The 16,777-nt window shown below is 40.6% G+C and overlaps 1 protein-coding gene across 1 annotated transcript in view; it reads left to right on the top strand.

Annotated features, from left to right (window-relative positions):
- Positions 1-7,654, top strand: part of Phf6 (PHD finger protein 6) — a 46,114-nt gene extending 38,460 nt beyond the window's left edge. Inside the window, exons 10-11 of the mRNA XM_052739584.1 lie at positions 4,140-4,266; positions 4,589-7,654. Of these exons, the coding sequence (XP_052595544.1) occupies positions 4,140-4,266 (127 nt within the window). The 3' untranslated portion in view covers positions 4,589-7,654. The remainder of the gene's footprint in view (positions 1-4,139; positions 4,267-4,588) is intronic.
- The last annotated feature ends 9,123 nt before the right edge of the window (positions 7,655-16,777 follow it).

Below are 16,777 nucleotides of genomic sequence, written 5' to 3' on the forward strand. Positions count from 1 at the left end.
GGTAATTTGGTGTGCCCTGTGTAACAGGGAAAATGACAGCTTAAACAAGATAGCTCTTCTTCACCTACAAGACGCACAGAGGAAAGATGTCAGATGGAGGAGGAGGCAGTTGTTACAATCTGTTTTCCATTTGTTGTATATGAGACACTTAACAATTTTACAGTGCTTTTAATGGTTGTGTGATTTTTCTATTGTATGGGTTAATAATTTTTATTGGTTCCTGTTTTAGACATTTAGATTAATTTTTTAGCTGTCAGAAAAATCATATTCAGTGCTGGGTTGGCTTAGCTGGTGGAGACCTTGCCTAGAGTGTATGAAACCCTGAGTTTAATCCCTGTCATAGCATAAAAACAGGTGTGTGTACACCTTGGGATTGGAGCAGGAGTTCAGCAGTTCAAGAGCATGCTCTGCTACATAGCACTTTCAAGGTCATATGAGGCTACACGAAAGCCTGTTGTCTCAAAAAAGCAAAGGAAGAAAATCATGTTTCAGTGGCCACCTCTAAAACATATTTGGCCATGATCATTTCAGTTGTTTTCCGTTCTTTTCACAGTGAAATAGACTTAAATCCCTGCAGTGTCGGTTGTCGATAGACCTGTTGGGTTCAAATGAGTGTCTTTGTGCACGTAGCTTACAGAGAGAAAGAGCCAAGCAGGTGCAAATGCAGAGGAGGATTTCCGAATGAAGCGGCATCTGTACCCCTTATATATGGCTTCCTTCCTTCAAAGCTGTTTTTGAGCCCTGGCTTTATAGTTTAAAAGGCAAGGGAAGCTGGACATGGTGGCGTGTGGCAGGGGGTGGGGAGTGAGGAGCACCCCAGTGAAGGGAAATTATAAAATGATTCTCCTGTAGAACAATGAACAGTAAGTGTGGTCCCCACCTGACTCCCCTACACACACACACTCGGATCTCTGCAAGCTCTCATAAAAATCCCTAATTCTTCTGCTTGTCTGTTTACTGCCCTGAGTCTCATTACGTGTGTTTCCTCTTCCCTCTCCACGTTTCCTGTAAACTTAAGTTGGTTCAAAGGTTTAAGTTCGATGGAGGCTGTTTGAGGGAAGATAGTTAATGGGTGGTGGTACTGCCTAGAGTCCTCACTCTCGTTATCTGAACTTGTGGTTTAAAAGTAAAATACATGCACAGTGTTGGAAAAGGACAACAGGAAGGGAAATAATGAACAAAACTAGACTAAAAAGCTGGGCAAGAGCGATGCATGCTCGTAACCCCAGCGCTCAGGATATGGAGGCTGGAAGCTTAGGAGTTCTAGGGCGGCCACAGCTATACTGAGTTTGAGGCCAGCTTGGCCTATATAAACCTGTCTCATTGAAACAGAACAAAAATATCCTAAACTGGCATCACTTGTACCATAAGTTTGAGGTTCACCTAGGCTACATATGAGTTTTAGATCTGCCTCTAGGACTGCTTGTTCTCATTGGCTACATAATGAGACCCTGTCTCAAAAAAAATACACCACCCACATAGCTTGTATTCAGTTGCAGTACTCAAAGCCATCCTTACCTTCTGTTATACACAAATGTTAGTTGTAAACCTTGTGAGAAATAAATAACCTACTTTTTAAGGACTTTTTATTGATTCTTTGTGGATTTCACATCATGCATCCTGATTCCATTCATCTTCCCTGTTCCTTTGTATCCCACCTTCTGCCCCTGTAACTCCCCCAAACAAAATAAAATTTAAAAGGAAGGGAAAAAGGGGGGGAAATCTCGTCATGGAAGCTGCAGCATGACCCAGCGAGTCACACAGTGTACCCTTTAGTCCATACATCTTTACTTGGAAGTATTCACTGCAGTGAGTCATTGGTCTGGTTCCAGGCTTCCGCTGGGCCCTCTATCCACTACTGACCACAAGAGGGCACTGTTCCATCTTTTTCTGGCGTAAAAATGACCTAAAACCAGGTTTGATTCAGCCCACCATCATCTTCTCCTCTTTCTTTCTTTCTTTCTTTCTTTCTTTCTTTCTTTCTTTCTTTCTTTCTTTCTTTCTTTCTTTCTTTCTTTCCTTCCTTCCTTCCTTCCTTCCTTCCTTCCTTCCTTCCTTCCTTCCTTCCTTCCTTCCTTCTCTCTCTCTCTCTCTCTCTCTCTCTCTCTCTCTCTCTCTTTCTTTCTTTCTCTTTGTTACTATATACTAACTGTATAAAGGGGTTTTATTTGTTACAGCATGCCTGTAACATACTTCAGTCACACTCGGTCCTGTTACTTTCTTCTGTTTCCCTCTAATCCCTATCCTTAATAGTCTCCATTTTAGTTTCGTGGTCTTTCTAGCCCCTAGCTCCCATACACTTGTCTTTGTGGAACTGATCTAAATTAACAGAATGATCTCCACTTCCATCCAGTTCCTGCACCAATGCCAGTGCATTCTTTCTGGCTAAGCCAAAGTGTATTGAGTGCATGTACCATATTTTCTTTAGATCATCTTTTCTGTGATGTGTGTGTGTGTGTGTGTGTGTGTGTGTGTGTGTGTGTGTGTGTGTGTGTGTTTCTGGGGATTGAACATGTACATGCTAGGTAGTCCCTAGCTTTGTCTTCTTTCTTTCTTTCTTTCTTTCTTTCTTTCTTTCTTTCTTTCTTTCTTTCTTTCTTTCTTTCTCTTTCTTTCTTTCTTTCTTTCCTTCTTTCTCTTTCTCTTTCTTTTTCTCTTTCTCGCCAAGGTCTCACTAGGTTGCCTAGTCAGGCCTTGAACTTGCATTTATCCTTCCACAGCTAATTATCAAAAGCCACCTACATTATTTCTCTTAAAAACTTCATGAATTTCAAATATACAGTGTATCTGCCCAAATCAATACTTGCTGGAACAGTACGATGTTAAAAAAAAAATCACTCCAGCAAACCACTTGCTTGTTTTTAAAGGGGAACCTACATATGCAAAGACTAACTCTGACTTGATCACTGCTGCCTTAATCATATGATTTAATTATAGCATCATTGATAGAGGGGCAGTTGAAAATCACATGCCTCTAAAAGTGGACAGGATCAGTTATAGAGCATCCTGATTGATAGACTAAAGCTGGACCTAAAACTGACCACACTCAGATTTTATTCCTGGTTTGTATGAAATGGAGTGAGAGATAACCAAATAAAATGGTACTAGACAAATCCAGTTTGGTGCAGCTGAGAAGCTGTCTGTTCCAATCCCAACTTAAAAAGGTCAGTGTTAGGAAATGAAAAGAAATCTGAAAGGCCGTTGTAGATAAGGAGACACCGCCAAGTGCCAAGTGCAGTGCAGGGAAAAGAGCTGCTAAAGATAATCTGGGGAAGGCAAGGAAGCTCGGGATGCAGAGGCACTTGATGAGCTTGAGGAAGGCTGTGTCACAAAATACAAGCAGAAAGTAACAGGGTATGGAGAATAGATCTCTCCTCCCCCGTGTGTGTGTGTGTGTGTGTGTGTGTGTGTGTGTGTGTGTGTGTGTGTGTGTGTGTGTGTGTGCGCGCGCGCACATTTATTTGTATTCTTTACCATGTGGGTCCTGGGGATTAAACACAGGCTATTGGAGTTGGTAGCAAGCACCTTTAATACATTCTTTGATCAGAGAGATGGCTCAGTGGTTAAGAGCACTTTTTGCTCTTTAAGGGAAGGGATCCAGTGTCCTTTTCTGGATTCTGGCTGCACATATACACGAAGAAAAATACAAAGTAAATATTTTTTAAAGCTATATTTCTTAAAATGTGATTGTAAATTATGTGACTGAAATAAATCTGTAGCATTTGGTTAGTTCATTTGTTTACATGAAAGTTGATTTTTGGATTTTGTTTAGGATTGTTTTAAGACAGGGTGTTACTCTGGAGTCCATGTTGGCCTCGAACTCGAATAGCCCTTCTGTCTATAAAACTTGGTTTTTTAAAGAAATTTGTTCCATTTGTTTTATGTATTTGTTGGAGGCACGTGTGTGGCATGGTGTACATGTGGAGATCTGAGGACAACTTTTGGGAGGCCACGGTCTCCTTCCGCCATGTGGGCTTATCCTCGGGTGCCTTTTACCTGATGATGTATCTCATGGTACTAAGTGTGAATGAGGAAACCTATATATTATAAGGGAACCAACCTCGGCTAATGATGATTTAATTATATTCTCATCCACGTTAGACACAGGATTTTGAGATGTTTGTCTTTCACCATTGTAGACTGTATTGTAAAAACCATAGTGGGAATGATGAGCGAGATGAAGAAGATGAGGAACGAGAGAGTAAAAGCCGGGGAAGAATAGCGATTGATCAGCAGCTAACCCAGCAGCAGCTCAATGGGAACTAGGTATGGAAGTTGATTTGATGAGCCGTGTTGTCAGAATACCACGTACACTGAAACAGAAAGACAACGTGCAGCACGCATTTTAATCCTGTGGTATTGAATTATGAGGGTGGTGCCAGAATGCTGAGGATTGTATAAGCCTGCACACTTGTTTGTTCTTTTCTTTAGTTGGTGAGTTTTAGAACCATAAAAACAAGCTGTCTACTTTATCAGTAAATATAGTCAGAATGTGGAATCAATAAGATACCCCTATTTCTCAATAATGTTATGTTGATTATATTGCCTTAAACATCATGTTTTACATGTTTTCTCATCTTTTAAACAGGTTCGTGGGACAGAGAGAGTTAGAAAACTGAGAATAAGACATCTATAACTCCTATGCTTTTTTTTCACTCTTTTCTAAAATAAAAAAGGGTTTGTAACTTTTTACTGCCCAACTCTTAGATCCTTCATTGAACTGCCTAAAAACACCTTGTTTGTTCTCTGAGCCTTCACTAGATGGCCGAATTTGACATATTGATATTACGTAGCTGTAGTTTGCAGTTTCTGGGAAGCAATCAAAACACTATTAACCCTGTGTATACTGTCAGCAATTAAAGCAGACACTGAATGGCATAAACTGTATTTCTGAACTGAACAGAGTTCTACTCTTTAGAGTGTTTTAAGTTTGTAGTGGATCCATGCTCAAAAGAACCCGGAGGAAAGTTCACCGTGCAAACATGTCTCTGGTGGCAACACCTGGTAATTTGTGAACTTTTTTTCATACTCAAGCAATGGAAACTACAAATGAAAAGAACCTTCTTTTTATCTTGGCTTCGACAGCACATGTTAAAGTTTGTTTCTTCCGAGAAGCGTGCTGCAGCCTTCCTATGGTCTTTTTAAAGTTCTTCTCACTGACCAGCATGGACTCTGGGCAACTGGTGATGGTAAGCTCTGAGCTCCAGTGCGTCTGCCAAAATTCTCTTGACAGTACACCTTTCTGTGCTGTACAGAGAGCTTCTGGCAAAATAATGGGATCCTATCAAGATCAAAATAAAGCTTGGCAGCAGCAGATTAAACTTCTTTGAGATTAAAGAGGTTACCAACGCACTAAGGACGTTGGACACTATATCTGAAACCAGAAACCAGTTCCTCTCAAGTGCCCTGTGGTGTGGAACACTTCACATATTGGCCCAAAGTATATCAGAGGTCTTATGTGCTAACAGAGTAAAAAAAAAAAAAAAAAGAAAAAAAGAAAAAAAGAAAGAAAGAAAAAAGAAAAAAAAAGTCTTTGAGTAAAACAGTATTTATTTTTGATTTTGTGACCACTATTTTAGAAACTTTATTTAATGCTTTCAGTCATTGGTTTGCTTATGTATTGAATAGGCTTTTGTGCCCTGCTTTCTTCTAGGGCTCGGAAGTGTTTTCTTAATCACCAGATTTTTAGAAAGGATTTCCACTGGCGACTCTCGCTAGTGGCACTCTTCCACTTACCTGCTGAAGCACATTTATATATTTCTTTATGGCAAAACCAAAAAAATTAGTTATGGTCTGCCTAATATTACCGTAGCACCTCAGTAGGGATTCTGAGTTCTGAATTATTAATTAACCTACCACAATGAATCAGATTTGCAAATAAGAAACAACATACTAACTTGACTGTACATTGATCTCTTCTGCAGCTGGTTAAACAGCATTTTTAAATGTAACAGGTGGAAAATTACACTGTGCTTATTGACTGAATTTTTAAACTGCTAGTCCCTTAAGATCATGTTTGTTAAAGTGTGTATTTACATATTCACTTAAATCAAGGGACTCAATGCTTGCTTTATTTTAACCATCTTTTACTGTTATTTTAGAAGGAAACTAGCTTTAGTAGTGGATTGCCTTGTACGTCTTCTTTCGCTCTTAATATGCCATGATGTGTATGTGATTAATTTTCAAGGTTCATCATGACTTGAAGTGCAAGGACAGATCTCAGTTTGTTTACCAAGCGATGTGACTTTTTCCAAAGGATCTGTACTTTATTTCCTTATAACAGCTTGAAAACATTATTTTTTAAATCTTTAAATCACTGTGTCTAGGTAATTTTTACATTGTGTGCCATAGAACTTACCCATGGAGAAATAGAGCTCCTTCATTTTTGGACAACTACTGTAATGATTTTTTTAAGTAAAATGGAAGGTGCCAGGGGTAATTCTGGCCAGTCAATAATTATATAAAGAACTTCAAATACTATAGCTGTCAGTTGATGGATTTGCTGTGTAGTAAATGTATGACTTTTTATGGGTTTCTTCAGCCCTTTCTCTGCCACTAGCAACCAGAAAAGCACTTTACCTTTTGGTTGCTTAGATAAATGGTTGACTACCTGTTTTTCTCACTGTGGTGTGATTGGCTAAATAACGTTCATTTAAAACTGAAGTCACATTAAAAACTCATGTTTGGGTGTAAACTTCCAATATTTTGATTCTTTGTTCTGTTCTCATTCTATGCTGAGTAAAAGTGCCTTACAATGTAAAAATTGTACAGTACTTATGTTCCCAAGTAGCATCTTCATCACCTGGCTAGTAATTACATTGTGGTATTAATATTTAGATAAATGGACCTCAGCAGTGTATTAACTGTACATCTCTTAAGTCCTTAACTGTAGTTTTAATAAGCATGACATTATTTGGTAAATATATGGCATTTACATCATTTCCAAAAATACTGCCATTGCTGTCTAATGCGTATTTTAGCCTGCAATTTTGATGCGTCTTTTTTTCTTGTTTTTCTTTCTTTGTTTTATTCTTTTTTGTCATTATTAATATTAAAATGTGTAACCTTTGCAAGCGTATATTGAAGATTATTCTGGAGCATTTATTGCCTTACCAGAAGCGTTAGTAGGAGATGTTCTTTAGAGTAGAAGGGTAGACTTGAGTTTCTCTACTTTAACGAGTTCCTGGGGTGGGAGGGGGGGTTACTTTCATCTCATTGCTTAAAACCCACACCCGAAGTCAATTTCATTTCAAGGATCAGCAGTTTCAAACTTGAGGTGGTACTTGTGCAGTATACACTACTCAAGATACTAACAAAGTAATGTGACCTATAGATCTGCTATTGAATTGAATCTGTGTACTTGAACAAATGTGTGAATCTCAAATCTTTCAAAGCAAAAGTGTTGTAGAATGTTGTTGCTTTTTGAAAAAGCACTGAAGTTAGACCAAGGCACAGTTTTGTTTTAACAGACATTTAAGTTAATTGTAAAGATAAGGAATGCATCATGGGTCAAAAATCAAACATTCCTCACATGTTATGTATATTTTGTTCCTGTTATTGGTTTTGTTTTCAGAATTGTAGTTTGTAGTATTAGTTTCCTTTTATTGGTATTCTTGCATATACTATTCGTTCAATAAATGAGTTCTGAATTTCAGTTCTGCGTGTCTTTTTGTAAAAGCGTGTGTCCAGGGTTGCTTGGTAACAGCAGTAGTGCTGTGTTCCTCGAACTCTCGCTTTACTTCAGGGTGAAATACAAATATCTCATATGTTCAATAGCTTGAAGATAAGCAAATGTGGAAGGAGGGCTAGAGAGGTGGTTCAGTGCTAGGGGCTGACCAGCATACACTCGGCCCTGCGTTCCCTCCCCTGGTAGGACAAAACAAAGTACATACCTCAAAAAGCAGTGGGACTGGGTGAGTGTGGTTAAACAAAAATGAATGTGGTCAGTCCAGAGTTTCACAATATAGAGATGTCATCCTGCAGAGGAGCAGCAACCTTTTAAAGACAGTAGAGTTGCATTGTGTCTTGCTCCTTCTAACACATAGTTCAGATCCCCAATGCTTAAATCAAGTCTACTGCCACCAAGTCAGTGTGTAATTCTGTAAATGAACACATCAAAATGCCCAGTTAGAGATTATCTGACAGGTAACAGGTCATTCAGCTATTCCACCTGCGTCCTGCTGGAACTTTCTTATCTCGTGTGTTGAGCTTGATACTACCCAGGTCAGAAATCAAAGTTTTAATTCATGGACTGTATGTTTCTCCTACATATAGTTTCTAACTCTGCATTCTTATGGATGAGTGGCTGGAACATAAAATAGTATGCTTTCCTACAAATGCTACCTACTGGTGCTTGGCACATATGTGTATGTATGTATTTAAAATCCATGATTAAGTCCCATCTGAATGACTATAATAAAATATGGAAAAGAAGAGTTACATGGTTTTTTTTGCTAATTACAACTGTTGACAGCTGCCTTATTGTTTCCATCTGCAGTCCCTAGCAATTACTAAAGATCATACCAAAGCCCTACCACTATTTCCCAGGAAAATTAAATGAACGTACCATCTATGTAATTATTGAGAGAGAAGGTATCATACAGCACAAGCTATATTGTTAAGGATGACCCTGATCTCCTGATTCTTCTGCCTCCACCTCCCAAGTGCACAGCCATGCCTAGTTTACCTACCAGGTCCATCTTTTTGAAAAAGGATTGTGTGTGTGTGTGTGTGTGTGTGTTCCAGTTCTCAAGAAGGCCAGAAGAAGTTGTCAGATCCCCTGGAGCTGGTGTTACAGATATGAGCCATCTGACGTGTGTGCTGGGGACCAAACTTGTCCTCTGCAAACGCAACAAACTAACCCACTGAGCCCCAGGCCTACCTTTGAAAGATATCAAAACAAAACCTCCGATTTGTATGTTGTCTTCAGTTGTGAAGGCAAAGTGCCAGTTTCTCTGTCAACTAACTTCACCTTGTTTGGATGAGGATTCCAGTGGACGTTCACGGTACACAACAAAATTTATGATTGACTATATTTAGAAGATGAAAACTATCAAGTAACCATTACTTGGAAAGTTATATTTGAAAATGTTACTATGGAAGACATGATGTCCATGTGGTCTGTGTGGTGAAGCCAAGCAGACCTGACTTTTTGTGAAAAGACAGCCAGGCATGGTGGCGCATGCTTTTAATCTCAGTAATTGGGAGACAGAGACAGGTGTACCTCTGAGTTCAAGGCCAGCCTGGTCTACAGAGCTACATAGTGAGAGATAACCTCCTATAGAGAGGGAGAGATAGGTTCAAAGTGGCTCATAACCATAACCCCAGCACTCAGAAGGCAGAGGCAGGAGGATCACACATTTTAGAGCCCACTTGAACTACCGGTTGAGACCCAGTCTCAAAAATAAACAATGGTGTACACCTGTAATTCCAGCACTTGGGGGACTAGGAGTTTAAGACCACCATCATCTACCTAGCAAGTTCAAAACTAGCCTGGGCTATACAAAACTTTGTCTCAGCAAAGAGAACAGATCACAAACTTCCAAATTATGCCTTTGCCTGTATCTGTGCTGTGTTTCTTTTACGATGCTAGTGGGGAGATAGGGCAAATAAAAGCCAGATGGTCAAGGCCCTAACGAGGTGTATTGTATGAATGATAATACTTGAATAAAGTGATATGAAAATGAAAGGGCTGTTAGGGAAGCCCATTGGAACCTTTCTTGAGAGAAAGAAAAAGAGAACTGGAGTATGGGGGCTAATCTTGGAAACAAGACCTCTTACAAGATACTAAGAGTGGTAGGAATATCGAGGCAGAAAGCGTTGTACCATGGATGCTGGGTTTCAGGATGTTCTCTTTGGGACTCTATAAAGTGATTTGTACAGAAGGAAGAAGTGCTTCCGCATATTTTAGAAATCAGAACCACTTAAGGATTTTTTTTATTATTTATAAAAGTAATCTAAAGGCTGGAAAGATGGCTCAGCAGTTGAATTTATACATCAAGCAGATAACACATGTCTATTTCTAGTTCTAGGGGGTCCAACACCTTCTGGGCTCCTTGGGCACCTGCTCTCATACAAACATACCCATATACAGATGCACACATAAGCATATAATTAAAAGTAGAAATAAATCTTTTTTGTTGGTTTGTTTTTCCAGACAGGATTCCTCTGTGTAACTGGCCTGGCTGTCTTGGAACTTGATTTGTAGACCAGACTGGCCTCGAACTCACAGAGGTCTGCCTGCCTCTGCCTCCTGAGTGCACCACCACCATCCAGAAGAAATAAATCTTTTATAAAGTTATCTGTAGGAGCTGGAGAGATGGCTCAGGAATTAATGCTTGCTGCCCTTGCAGAGGACTCAAGTTCAGTTTCCAGCACCCATGTTAGGCAGCTGACAACCACCTGTTAAGTTCAGCTCCAAGGAATTCTACCCCTCTTCTGGACTTCTCAGGCACTTGCTGTTGTATTTTAAAAATGGCAGGAAGAAGTCACACCATACAACATGGCCCATGTAGGCCATTTATTGAGGGAAGGGGAGAGAAGGGGCAGAAAAGGGGGCAGAGACCAGTCCCTGGGGATGAGAGCAAAGGAAGAGAGAGAGATGGGAGGTGTACAAGGCCCGCCTTTTATAAGGAAACGTGAATCACACAAGGGGTGCTCTTAGTGGCTGCAGCTGAGGTATATCCTGTCAGGACCCTAAGGGCAGGCCAGTACAGATGCCTAAATGTGCTAACACTTGCATCCACACATGCACATACCCACACACAGACACAATTTTTAAAAAGTAATCTAGGGTCTGGAGAGATGGCTTGCAGAGGGGCTGGGATCAGTTCCAAGAACCCACATCATATGACTCACAACCTGTAAATCCACCTCCAGGGGATCTGATGGCCTCTGCAGGCACCCACAAACACATGCACACATGTACACACACATAATTAAAAACAGAAAGCAGTAATCTGTAGCCTTTAAATGGAGCAAGTTCTGGATATATGTTTAGTGTGAACCATGAAAGCATGCTAAAAGAAGCCAGACACAAATGGGCTGTGGTGGAACACACCTTTAATCCCAGCACTCGAGAGGCAGAGGCAGTTGGATTTCTTTCTTTTTTTTTTTCTGAGACAGGGTTTCTCTGTGTAGTTTTTGGTGCCTGTCCTGGATCTCGCTCTGTAGACCAAGCTGGCCTCAAACTCACAGAGATCCGCCTGGCTCTGCCTCCCGAGTGCTGGGATTAAAGGTGTGCGCCACCGCTGCCGCCAACGCTGCCACCACCACCCAGCCATAAGGCAAGTGGATTTCTGTGAGTTCAAGGCCAGCCTGGTCTACAGAGTGAGTTTCAGGACAGTCAGGGACACACAGAGAAATCTTGTGTCAAAAAGGGAGAAGCTAAATACAATAGGTAACAAGTGGTATGACTCTCTTTCAAGTTCTCAGAAAGACAAAGGTAAAAGGCAGATTATTGGTTGCCAGTGGCTACAGAGATGGGGCAGTGAGGGACTGTTAATAGGTGTAGGGTTATCTTTTGGCAGTGAAGAGTATCTGAAATAAGATAATGGTTGGTGGTTGTATGACCTTACAAATGTACTGAAGTTATGAATTACACTTATGTTTTTAAATTATTTTTTTAGATTATAATAATTACATCATTTCCCCCTTCCCTTTCCTACCTATATAATTCCTCTTTTTCATTAATTGTTGCCTCTTTTTTCATTAATTGTTGTTACATGCATATGAGTGTAGAAGACATATATACTCCTAAATATAACCTGCTTGGTCTGTATGACATTACCCATATGTATGTTTTCAGGCTGACCACTTGGTATTGGATACCAGTTGGTGTGCTCTTCCCTGGGGAAGACGATTTCTCCTGCTCCCAGCTTTGCTCAGTTGCCTGTAGTTCTTTATGTAGAGTTGAGGCATCATGAGCTTTTCCCCATCCAAGTTAACATGTCTGTTGTTGCTATCCTTGTTCAGCTGATGTTTCATGTTGATGAGACTATGAGTATAGATTCTAACATTACTAGAAGACACACTCGAATAGCAAACTCCCTGATCCTCTGGCTCTTAGAATCTTCCCACCCGCTCTTCTGAAATGATCTCTGAACCTTAGCTTTGAGTGAATTAACACACTTAAAAAATTTTTATGCTGTCTGAGTTTTACCTCAGCATTTTACAAAACTAAACCTGGGAATGGTGTCACATGAGTATAATCCCTAGCACTTGTCTACAGGCCCAGTACCCTGAAGAAGGAGGATGATAGGATTTCAAGAGTATCCTCAGCTATCTAGTGTGCTTGAGAACAATGTGGGCTACATGAGACCCCCGCCTCTCTCTCTCCCCATGAGACCACCTCTCTCTCTCCACGAGACCACCTTTCTCTCCATGAGACCCTCTCTTTTTCACACCCACCACCGCCGCCGCCGCCGCCGCCGCCACCACCACCACCAATAACAACAACAAAACCAAACCTAATATGTGGTCATTATACAGATTTAAAATACAGAAAGGTATGTATATGAAGCATAATGTGAAATCTTCCCTTTCTCCTCAACCTAGTCCCCAAAATTGCATACCTTGTACATGTTTATATACATATATAAGACTCTCTCTCTCTCTCTCTCTCTCTCTCTCTCTGAGTTTCTGTTACTGTGAAGAGACACCATGACTGCCAACTCTTATAAAGGAAAAACATTTAATTGCGGCTGGCTTACATTTTCAGAAGTTTAGTACATTATCATCATGGTGGGACATGATGATGTGCAGGCAGACGTGGTGCTGGAGAAGGAGCTGAGATTCCTACATCTTGATTCACAGGTAACAGGAAGCGATCTATGACACTGGGAGACCTCAAAGCCCATCTCCACAGTGACACACTTCCTCCAACAAGACCACACCTCCTAATAGTGCCACTCCCTTTGAGGGCCATTTTCTTTCAAATGATCCCTCCCTCCCTCCTTCCGTGTGTGTGTGTGTGTGTGTGTGTGTGTGTGTGTGTGTGTGTGTGTGTGTGTGTGTGTCTAAAGACCTGTAAGTGCATGTGCACATGTGTGAAGGTGCATTCGAAGGCCAGAGATCATTATCAAGTATATTGATGTTATCAGTTGTTACCCACCTTATTTTTCTTTTGAGACAGGATGTTCCACTGAAATTGGAGTTCACCAATTCAGCGGCTCTGGCTGGCCACAGAGCTCCAGGGATCTGCCTGTCTGCCTCCTCATGCTGGGATTACAGTTGTATACCATACCTGCCATTTTGTATGGGTTTGAGGGATCTGAATTCTGGTCCTCGTGTTTGTGCACACAGCAAGGTGTTTTACCAACTGAGCCATCTCCCCAGCCTCAGTTTTCTTTTAACATTAATAGGATCACGGTATTAATGTTAAAATGCTACTCAGTTCTGTACCTTGTCTTTTTCACTTCCACACGTTATAAATGTCAGCACATGTAGTTGCTCACATCCTTCTTCGCAGCCCTAAGTATTTGAGTGTATAGATGAACTAGAATTTTTCTACCTAGTCTCACATGCATCATTACATTTTTAGACAAGTAATGTCTTAAGCTAAATTTCCAAAAGTGGACTTATGTATGTTTAATGTTGTGATAAGAGTTGCCATCCAAAAATTCCATGCCATTTATAAGATTAAGTTTGCCTGTTTCTCCACTTTAGAAGGATACAGGCAGCTGTGATGGCTTAAACTATAATCCCATCCTGGTATTGGAAGGATGAGACAGGCGGATTGTCATCAGTTTGAGGCTAGCCTGGGTTACCTAGTGAGTTCTAGCCAGCCATGACTATAATATGAGACCCTGTCTCAAAAAAGGGGGAATGCTAAAATTAGTGGGTGAAAAAGCATACTATAGTTCTTTTTTCAAAAATATGTTATGTGGGTTTTGGATTTTGCTGTATAGCCCAAAGAGACTATAGCTCGGTGATACATCAATTGTCTTTACAAAACAGGCACTGTGTTTCATTTACAAAAGAATTGAAAGGTTTTATTCTGCCTGGGCATGGTGACTCACCCCAGAAATTCTAGCATTTGGGAGGCTGAAGCAAGGAGAATCAGGAGTTCAAGGTCATCCTCAGTTATAAAAGCTTGTTCAAGGCCAGCCTGGGCTACTGTGAGTCCTTGTCCCCACTTCCCCCAACACACACTGTTTCATTATATATGTTTTACTAACTATGGTGGTCGGTCATTTCCCTTTCTCTTGATTTTTGAAGAGTAACAGATTTTGCATCACTGTCTAGTGTTTCCAGACAGGCCTGTTTCTCCACTCAGGGTTGTATTGCCTCAGTTCCGTGGACTTGGCAAGGCCATACTAGTTTATTGAAGAACTCCCATAGCCTTTTTTCTGTTCAATGGCTCTTATCCTCACAGTTAGGACTGTGTCTAACAGCTGGTTGATTTTGTGAAAAAGAAAAGCATCATTTGAACTTCTAACTTTTCAGCTGTTCGTTTGGGCTTTGCATAAATACAGTCTAAAACTAGTCAGGAAATGAGCTTTTTTTCATTTGCTAAAAATGTTTTTTCATGTAGCAGTTTCAAGAAATTTCAATTTAGCAACGTCTGCATGTCTGAAAAGAAATTATTAGTTAAAAAGACTCAAACAAACAGGGACCCATTATGCTGGCTAGTCAGCGTGAAAGTATCTAAATGAATACAGCCAAGAGTGAATCAACAGAATTTTTTCTGATTCCGCAAATTACATTTTATGCTAATTGGTACTATAACATTAGTGAAACATTTAAAAAATTTTTCAAATGTCAAAACATTACAAAAATAAGGTTTGATGTTTTACTAGTAACTCAGCCTTTGATTATGTTCCTATTTAGTTGATCTTTACCAGTTTATTAAATAATTAAGTAGGGGGCAACAAAATAAAATGACTTAATGAGAGCACTTTTTGTAACTTAGAACTTAAGTAGTTGGGCCTGCAGCCTTTTAGAGGTAAGCTAGACAATTGAATACAAAGGCTTATTTTCAAATGTTCCTGATCCTTAAGCCCCAATAGGCTTATGTTCTATATTTAATGTTGACTTAGTAGCACCTGGAAGCAATGATTCATCGGAACCTGGTTTCATGTGTTTTTGAATACAAAGCAAGCACACAAGGGAGATACATGGTTTAGAAAATTACTAATCAGAGAGAGTGTATGTGCGCGCGCATATGCTTTCCAAATGTAGCACGGATTGTTAGAAGGTCTTATTAATAAAAACCTGGGACCCAGATATTGGGGTGAATGCTGGAAGATCAGAGAAACAGAACAGGCCACAGATACCTCACCTCACCAACTTCTCAGCTGACCTGGTTTCCTCAAACTGGAGTCTCTGAGTCCTCAACCAAATGGATCTCAGCTGAACTGCTGCTCAAAAGCTAAAGCTTAACAGACTCTAGTTCCTGGTCCTCACACCTTATATACCTTTCTGCTTCCTGCCATCACTTCCTGGGATTAAAGGTGTGTGCCACCATGCCTGGCTGTTTCCAGTGTGGCTTTGGACTGAATGCTAGGATTAAAGGTGTGTGTGCCACCATTTTCTGGCCTCTGTATCTAGTGGCTGTTCTGTCCTCTGACCCCAGATAAGTTTATTAGGGTGCACAGTATAGTGGGAGACACAATATATCACCACATCCCAGACGACATATATGGGGGTCAGATGACAACCCTGGGTGTCAGTCCTCACCTTGCACCTTCTTTGCTGTTTGCATACACCCCCATAGCTGGCCTGTGAATGTCCACAGGGTCTCCTGTCTGTACTTCAGATCTCACCATTGGAACACTTGAATTGCAGGCATGTATTCCTGGCTTTATATAGGTTCCTGGGATTTACACTTTTGTTCTTGTGCTTGCATGCAAGTGATTTATCCACTGAGCCATCTCTCCAGGCCCCCAAAGCTGGAATTTTAACATTCTTTTTAGTCCTGGCTGTCCTGGAATTTGCTATGTGGACCAGGCTGGCCTCAAACTCACAGGGATCTGCCTGCCTCTGCCTCCTAAGTGCTGAGACTAAAGGTGTGTATCCCTGCACCAGGCTTAATGTTATTTTTAAGTACAACATTCTTTGTAGGCATGTCTTAAAAGAATTGTTGTTAAGCATTTCAACCTATCCTATGTATCCTAATGACTCAGGAGAACTAGTCAGAATGTTGGACGAGTAAGGAGAAAATGCTGAGCAAAACAGTTTGTGCTTCAAGCTAGTGATAAAGCTCAGTTGGTAGGGTGCTTGCCTAGCATGCATGAAGTCTCAGCTTTCATTCCCAGCACTTCGTAAACCCAGGCATGGTACTGTGTGCCTATAATCCTAGCACTGAGGAGGTGCATGCAGGAGGATCAGGAGTTCAAGATTATCTTCTGCTCCAGTTCAGTGACTGTGATGGAGATGGCAAGTTGCCACAAAAGGAGGTTTGTTTTTTGTTGTTTTTGTTTTGTTTTGTTTTGTTTTACTTATTTACTAGTTTTTTGAGACAGGGTTTCCCAGTTTAGCCCTGGCTGTCGTGGAACTGAAATAGTTTTTTTTTTTTTTTTAATTTTATTAATTTATTATGCATACAGTATTCTGCCTGCATGTGTCCCTGCAGGCCAGAAGAGGGCACCAGATCTCATTACAGATGGTTCTGAGCCACCATGTGGTTGCTGGGAATTGAACTCAGGACCTCTGGAAGAGCAGTCAGTGCTCTTAACCTCTGAGTCATCTCTCCAGCCCCTGAAATAGTTTTTTAAACAAAGCACATTGCTGGGGGCTGGAGAGATGACTGAGTGGTTAAAAAGCACTTGGTGCTCTT

The sequence above is a fragment of the Peromyscus californicus genome, unplaced genomic scaffold (genome assembly GCF_007827085.1).
Source record: "Peromyscus californicus insignis strain IS unplaced genomic scaffold, ASM782708v3 Scaffold_10__1_contigs__length_136768540, whole genome shotgun sequence".
NCBI lineage: Eukaryota > Metazoa > Chordata > Mammalia > Rodentia > Cricetidae > Peromyscus > Peromyscus californicus.